Source organism: Nuphar pumila, chromosome 4 (assembly GCF_984573655.1).
Source record: "Nuphar pumila chromosome 4, dmNupPumi1.hap1.1, whole genome shotgun sequence".
In the NCBI taxonomy this organism is placed as follows: domain Eukaryota; kingdom Viridiplantae; phylum Streptophyta; class Magnoliopsida; order Nymphaeales; family Nymphaeaceae; genus Nuphar; species Nuphar pumila.
This window is the reverse complement of record NC_143252.1, coordinates 123,845,508-123,853,566: the sequence shown is the minus strand read 5'-3', so window position 1 is coordinate 123,853,566 and position 8,059 is coordinate 123,845,508. Positions and strand designations below refer to the sequence as shown.

General features: G+C 38.1%; 1 protein-coding gene across 1 annotated transcript; it reads left to right on the top strand.

The window, feature by feature from the left end:
- The first annotated feature begins 4,922 nt into the window (after positions 1–4,922).
- LOC149840901 (uncharacterized) lies at positions 4,923–7,525 on the top strand. Its single transcript, XM_090004579.1, has 2 exons — positions 4,923–5,488; positions 6,856–7,525. Exons 1-2 carry the CDS (start codon positions 4,954–4,956, stop codon positions 6,933–6,935), a joined length of 615 nt encoding a protein of 204 aa, XP_089860705.1. The 5' UTR covers positions 4,923–4,953; the 3' UTR covers positions 6,936–7,525.
- Positions 7,526–8,059: the final 534 nt, after the last annotated feature.

Sequence of the window (8,059 nt, the reverse complement as noted above, 5' to 3'; positions counted from 1 at the left end):
ATGTATCAATTTTCAAACTTTTGAGGGGGATGCTCATTTTCAAATTCTAGATTTGCGTCAATGTATAATCCAAGCATGACCAGACCCGACCCATTTTAGACAATATTTTATTAGGCCTTCTTGACTAATTTGCCAAACACACCGTTAATGTTTAAAAATCCTTTCAAGTTACAGTTTCCAAACAACTTCTTTATCCTGAAAATGAATTTTTAAATTGTCATTCTGCTTCTTCTACAGAAGTTCATCCACAATATGAGGCGCCAAACACAACTTTTGAAAGCCCTAGAAATAAATCAAACTTTTCAACGCAGTCCCCACCAACCGATGACATGAATCCCAATTTACTGTGCAGATTCACAATCTAGCTTTCCTTTTCATTCTTTTCTCGTTGCTTTGAGAAGATTGGAATCCTATGATGTCATGGTAGATTTGATCTTTGGAACTATCTACCAAAAATTTTGTTACTTGTTGTTTCCAAAATTTCATTTTGATCTTAAATCTTCCAAACAATTGGTTTATTAAAAATTGAGTGGAAATTTTCTTGTGGCTAGTCAAGCCTTTGTCTCTTTCTTCCTTTGAATCCCATGGGCAAGTTGCTCCTAAAAAATAGGGACTTGAATTATGTCAACCTTGTGTTTGGAAGACCGATCGTGAAGGGAATGACCCAAACTTTTAGATAATTTTTGGTCTTCAGCACCAGGTCACTTGTGTGTGTGTGTGTGCGCATGTGCGCGTATATGGGGGCATCGGGGAAGGCAAAAAAATACAACTTTTGCGCTAATCATTTGTCATACATCATCTAAACTATTTAATTTAATGAACTTTGGTATTTTATTTGGTTTTTGAGAGAAGATATTTAAAAGTTCAATTTCTATAAATGCTAATTCTTTTAAGATTATCATGTATATTGGCAATCTATCTATATTTTTATAACTAAATTCAAAATTGATTATATCTTCCCATTAGATTGTATATGATATATGACTGAAACAACGACATAGATGCTCCATGTAGAGTTTGGTGAGGAAATTGCACTTACTATTCAACTGACCTGGTCGGATTTGCGAACAAGATATGACTGCAGACCGAAATTCGGCAACACTTAAATGCGGCCCAAACTAGGTCTTGGCCCATTGGCACAAAAAAGAATGACAAAATTTTGGGGACAGTAGTAGAGACTTGCACTACAAAAAAATTCACCTTTACTAGCACAAAAATCATGCTAGTAAAGGAATTTATTGGCATCGTCGATATGTCACTAAGTGCCCTATCGTAGGTCATGTCGGCATAGCTTTTACTGGTGTGAAATGGTCGCACCAGTAAACATTTATCTTTATTGGAGCTAAATTTGCACTAATAAAAATCTTTTTACTAGCACTAATGCGCCATTAAAGAGGTTTTACAGTATTTTATTTAAAAAAAATAACATTTTTACTGATGCAAAACAAATTTGCACCAATAAAGTGATGTTTTATGACACAAAAAATGGTCTTTACTGGTGCAAAAAAAAATTATGCTAATAAAGATATTATTTTTTAAATTTTTTTTCTCGTTATCAATCTGTTCATATATACATATATTCATTCATTCATAACCTACTCATACATACATTCAATAATATATACATGTTTATTCATTCATTCATGAATATGCTTATACATTCAATACTATATACTTATTCTTTCGTTCATTCATTAACCGGCTTATACATTCAATAATATATATATGTTCATTAATTCATTCATTCATAAACCTTCTTATACATTCAATAATATATTTTTTTTATTTATTCATTCATAAATTGCTCATAAATACATTCAGTAATATATACATGTTCATTCATTCATTTATGAACATGTTTATACACTCATTCAAATATGAACATGTTCATATATGCATTCATTTATTCTTTGGTTTCATTTATGAACCTACTTATACATTCATTAAATAAAAAAATGCTTATACGTACATTCACTTATGAACCAAATCATTCATTCACTACAAAACATGTTTATACATTTATTCATTCATTCATTCAAATATTGAACATTCATACACACCAGTATATCTTTCATTCAACCCTTCATAATTACATTCTCCATAACTCTAACATTCATAATTAATTGAAACTCTTCAAAAAACACAACATGCAAAGCATTCATGAGCTACTAAACCCTAAAAAAAACACATGTAAAGACAATATAAATTAATTAAAAAATGTAAATGTTGATGATGAAAATATAAAAAAATATTTTTTATGATAATTTTTATCATAACATTTTCAATATATCACCATGTTCTTGCCGTCTTAAACTTATGTGAAAAAATCACATTTTTCGCAATATTTGCTATTAAGCATACCTTTCCTTGTCGAGGTCCATATATATATATATATATATATATATATATATATATATATATATATATATATATATATATATATACATGCAACTTGGGGTGGCCTACACCCAATTGAAATTCTAAATAATTGGGCTAGTAGGACACACGGCCTAAAAGAAGAAACCTATTAAGGCTGAAATTTTGTAAACCTGACAAAGTATATATAACCTAGCTGTAGATTCATAGAGGATGTAAACAAAAACCTTGTGAAAAGGACCCCAGAATCCCTGGATCCACACAAAGTGCTCTCATAAAGATGAAATTAGCATCCACTATATGCACTGAAATGCTCTTAATTAAATGGGATTAGTGGAAAACTTATAATTTTACCAATCTTATGCCCATTTATTTAAGGACAAACATCGCGATAACGATGCGGGTTTGAAGGGGATGATCTGATTATCTTTTACAGTGTACCCCATTAACAAATGATTAATATAATATTTCAATTTGCTAACAAGGACTGAAAATAGGCTTTTTTATTGTAATAATCCTTTCTTTGTGTAAAAGCAAATCCTTAGGTGAATCCGTGGAGGGGGACCATAGATCCACTATCGAGCCTGGTCCAGTTTAGGGGACCCACCTTGAATTTCCGCTGGTCCTACCAGTACATCATCCATTTTTATTTTTTTTTGCGTTTTAATTATGATAAAAGATAATGCATTAGGTTAAAGAGATCATGTGGTTGGTATGTGGGCCACACAGTCTTCCATGGTATGCAGAAATTTGACCATTGATCTTCCGAATCTATGGTGGATGAACATCTTCCTGGGCCCACATGAAAGATATACGTTGTAACGACGCCACAGTGTACCGCAAGTAGGGGTGGCAAAATCTGACACGACCAGCCAACCCGCTTCTTTGCTGGGTTCGGGTTTGGCTTAAACAGGTTTGTGTCGTAAAGGGGTCGACCTGCCTAACCCGTTTATTAAATGGGTCGGGTTCGTCTTAGGGGTATGCCAACCCGCCAACCCGGCTGACCGGTTTAATAAACGGGTTAAGTGGGTGGGTCAACCCGTTTACCCGAACCTGACCCGCCAACTCGTTTACCTGACCCCGACCCGCCCGCCAACCCGTTTACTCGAACCCGACTCGCCCGCTAACCCGCCAACCCGACCCGTTTATTAAATGGGTTAACCGTGTCGTGTCGGGTTAGCCGTTTAATAAATGGGTCGGATTCGTGTTTGCCACAGCCGACCCGTTTAATAAATGGGTCGGTTTGGGTTGAGGTATGCTGACCCGCCAACCCGACCCTATTGCCACCCCTAACCACAAGGAGAGATAAGGCGGCCTAAAGGAGTAGGGCACACTGGTATGGTGTTTGGTCCATTACTCAGGATGCATGTACCATGGTTTTCATCAATCTGGATCCAAACCAGACCCGACCTATATTATCATATATTGGTAATAAATATCCGAATCCGGTTGGATGCATAGCGTAATTTGTCAGCTACTTTATAAAACCAAGTCACAAACCAGGTAATGTAGAGGTTGTCTCTTAGATGGGTCCTACAAATTTTTTGAAAGACATTCAAGTTCAGATAGGTGGCATCTACAGTGCAAAAAATGGACGACTGAAACAAAAACAAACTTGATGGTGTTCTGGCTGCCGTTCATCACCTGGATGAACGGCATCCAAGGTATAACTTGAGCTGCCACGGACCTGATGCGCTCTCCACGGAATCTGTGTCCAGATTGTATCAGATCTAACCCAACCCTTTTTAAATTTGTGCATGTAAAAGAAGCCAGCAGAATAAAACCAGCCCACTGGAGTCTGGATCTAGTAATTTGAGGTTCAGATCTTAATCAGATGCAGAACAGTAAGACCCGAGTAAGATCTGGAACCATGAAAAAAGGATGATTGGCGTCGAAGCTATTTAATCTCAGCCACAATGTGCGAGTGGAGACGGACCTGAATCTAGTTCTTGTTGGATCATGTGAGAGGTCCACATGAAACCAAGCTGGAATAATGGCCATTGGGATATGCAGGTGCTACATGGACCCAGATCTGGATTTAAGTTTTGGGGTCCATATGCACTATTCGGGTCGGATCCCTGGAATTGACGCGAACCAAATTTTGCCCTTCAATTTTATCTTCTTCTTTTTTAATTTCCTAAATGACCAAGACAGCCCAGTGCCCACCACTCGGTCGACGCCACGTTGGGTACCCGTGATTCGAAGCGAAAAGCAAATCAATGTGGGGTTCTGATCCTGGTGAGTGGTGGGCCCGTCATCCACGTCTTCCGGGCCCCGTAAGCTGCCCGTTCCGCTCCTAAACGACTGGGATTCCCTGGCCCACCTGTATGTGGGCCACACACACCGGCCTCTAGCGGGCCCCGCTATCCATCTCAAAGCAGTGCGTATCACATCGCTATCATGTCAACGTCATCATGTCAACCCCGTTGATGTGAACCATAGATGGTCAATGCATGCATAACACATCACATGAGAGACATGCCATGCATAACGCCGTGCATGCATGGAGCTGTTTAAAAAAGGAAGCTCTGTTTCTCTCTCTCTCTCTCTCTCTGTGTGTGAAAGAGTGAGAGAGAGATGGGTTCTTCTTCTTCTGAAGTTGATCATAGCCTCCCGGAGACTCCAGTTTCCATGGAGAACTCGGCTGAGGAGGATCGGGAAACCTTAGAAACTCAAGAAACAGAGGAACCCATCTCGGGGAAATGCGAGAGGAGCAAGAATGTGTCTAGGAAGAAGGGCAGGTGGTGGAGGAAGAAGAAAGGTGGGGGTTTTCTTGAAGGGTATGTACCATCAGCGGGGGAGAAGGTGGAGGAGGAGGTCGGAGGTCACAAAGAGGGAAAGGGGTCTAGCAAGGGGTTTATGAGGACCAAGAGCCTCACTGATGATGACCTTCATGAGCTCAAGGGGTGCTTGGACTTGGGGTTCGGATTCAGCTACGAGGAGATCCCTGAGCTCTGCAACACCCTGCCCGCCCTGAAGTTATGCTACTCCATCAGCCAGAGATTCATGGATGAGCAGCAGAAGCCACCTTCCTCGGCCGCGTCGGCCGCGTCTTCCGATGCCGGCTCGGCGGTCTGGAGCCCCATCACCAATTGGAGGATCTCCAGCCCTGGTATGCACCACGGTTCCCTTTTTCTTGTTTGGAAATCTTTCTTGGTTGTGTTTGGTTGGTGTGGTTTGGTTTTGGAACAGGATCATTGTTTTTTAGGTTGTTGATTGAATTTGGAAGTTGATCATGTCGGTTTAGTGTGTCCTCTGAATTCCACTTAATTGGGAAATTTGGGGTCTATGGAATGAGTTCTAGTCTTAGTGTTGTTTGATGGGTATTATGAAACAAGCAGAGGTATTTCAAATTTAAGAATGATTTGTTAGGCATCTTTAGGTATTTTTTAGGGGTAGGTATTTATGTAGTTGAAGTAAATTTTGGTTTTTACGAAAGTATGGGTATTCTGAAATTTATAGTCCTTGTGGTTCTGTGACCTTTTTGTTTTTCCAGAAGTTGGAATTTGTTTAGCTTCGAATAAAATTCTTTTTAAAGCAAATTTCAGCTGGAATTTTGATAGTCTATTTTTCAGGCATATCATGTTTCTCTTGAGTTGGTATTATGAAATTTGAAACGAATTCTATTTTCAATTTTGTTTCTTTTCTGTGGGACATATGGAAATTGATGGTTCAATACGTTTTTTCCCCCTGAGAGATTATATAAGTGATATTTGACGAATTAGGATAAATCATAAAAATTGCGTTTTCTTACCTTCCCCGCACCCGTTGTCTTTTTTTTTCTCTCAAGACTTAAATTAAAAGATTTGGGGTAAATATTGATTTGCAAGTTATGCATCTGGTTAATTAGTATTGTTGTGATAGCAGGAGGAAATTTTACACTCTTAGTAGTCCAATAAAGGATAAATTGGAAGAGTTTGTCTTCAAGTTAGGTACAACATTGTTCTGTTTTAAGACATGAAATTATGTTCTGTTCTGTTCTTATATTAGATAATTGCTTATTTGTGAAAATTTGTCTTCTTTTTTTTCTTCATGCCCCCACCCCCCCTCCCCAAGGTTCCATCTAAAAGCACCTTCTTCTTGATAATGTTTGAATATGCTTAAACCACAACTTTTCTGATATCCACATTTAATTACTTATTCTGCTTAAACCACAATTATTTAATTACTTATTCTGGTTCTGATATCCACAGCCATAGAAGCCTTCAAAATCCAACTTCCAGTTTTTAATGATCACACAAACAAAAGTCAGGTTCTTTATGAGGATCTTTCAGATTCATGAGGTTAAAATGTTTTGATCGCAAGAGTGCTTGTATTATGGTCATGCTTAGGAAATTGGAAGCTGAAATTCAGGGACTACTTTGTATTTTAGCATGTGATAGTTGTTCTGATTCGTATCGTGGTTTGCTAGATGATAGATGCTTGCTTGGCTTCATGATTTCTATAGCCTTTATATCTAATCATGATGCTGTTTTTCAGGGGACCATCCTGAAGAAGTCAAAGCTAGGCTCAAGTTCTGGGCACAAGCAGTTGCGTGTACTATCAGGCTATGCAGCTAGCATCCTCAGCTACCTGGAACTCACACCAAATGTATACATAACTATAGATATCTGTCTGAACGATGCTGATTTGAGGCTTTTAGCATCAAGGAGTCTTCTACTGATGTTTTCCAAGCTTAAGTACATCGTGGTGTCTGAATTTGCAAAATTTTCCTGGGCCTTGCTGTAAAATGGCAGCAACTGTGGCAGTGGTGGCACCAAAGATGGAAGAAGGCGATGGTGGGCTGAAAAAAAGTTCTTTTTCATCTGTTCTACAATGTCTTAGCCATTCATGTGTGTATTACTATTGAGAAGAAGCATCATCTCCTCCTTTGTTATATCTGCTCTGGGTTTCGCCAATTTACCTCAGACTTGATGGGGAACCTGGTCCAACTTAAGAGTCTTGACAACCAAATTTAGATTCAGTCAACCAATGCAAGAGTATGATCCAAGATATCTCAGCTTGACCTCAGAATACTGGTCAAGTTGGAATTAGCCAGACTCCTTATTTGATTTAAACATGGGATTTTGGGGCTCAAAATGAGTCAATCCTGCTCTGTAGAGTCCTATTACAGTATGTTTCAGACAAACTACTACTTGATTCTAGTAAATTGGTCACCATAGAGAAGCTTCTCCTAAGTCCCAATTTGAAATGTGTTGTTTAAGAGAGAGAGAGAGATAGAGCAACCAATGCAGTAGCACTAAAATTTTAACTTGTGATTTTGAAAACATTGACGAAAAACCTTTCAAAGATTAAAGTTTTTACTTTTAAAATCGACAACAGAAGCAATTTAGAAAGGAGTACAAGTTACTAAATTCTGGTTAGGTTAGCAGTAAAATCATCATTTTACATGAAACAACTATTCAAAGGAAGTGAGGAAACAAAATGATAGATTATTAATAAAATCTGCAGTTTATTACAGAATGAGCATTTTTTTACTATTCAATAATCTAAAGAAAAACTCAAAAATCAAAGCCAAGACACCAGCAGAAAGAAGAACAATCTTGAGTCATGTTGCATCGCGTCATCGGCTGCCTATGAATTCCTACTCATCACCTGCCATGAAATGGGTCAGTTTCATAACAAACTAGTAGGTGCACGAATAGACAATGTAGAATAAAATAAAGCAGGACATAAGCAGTTT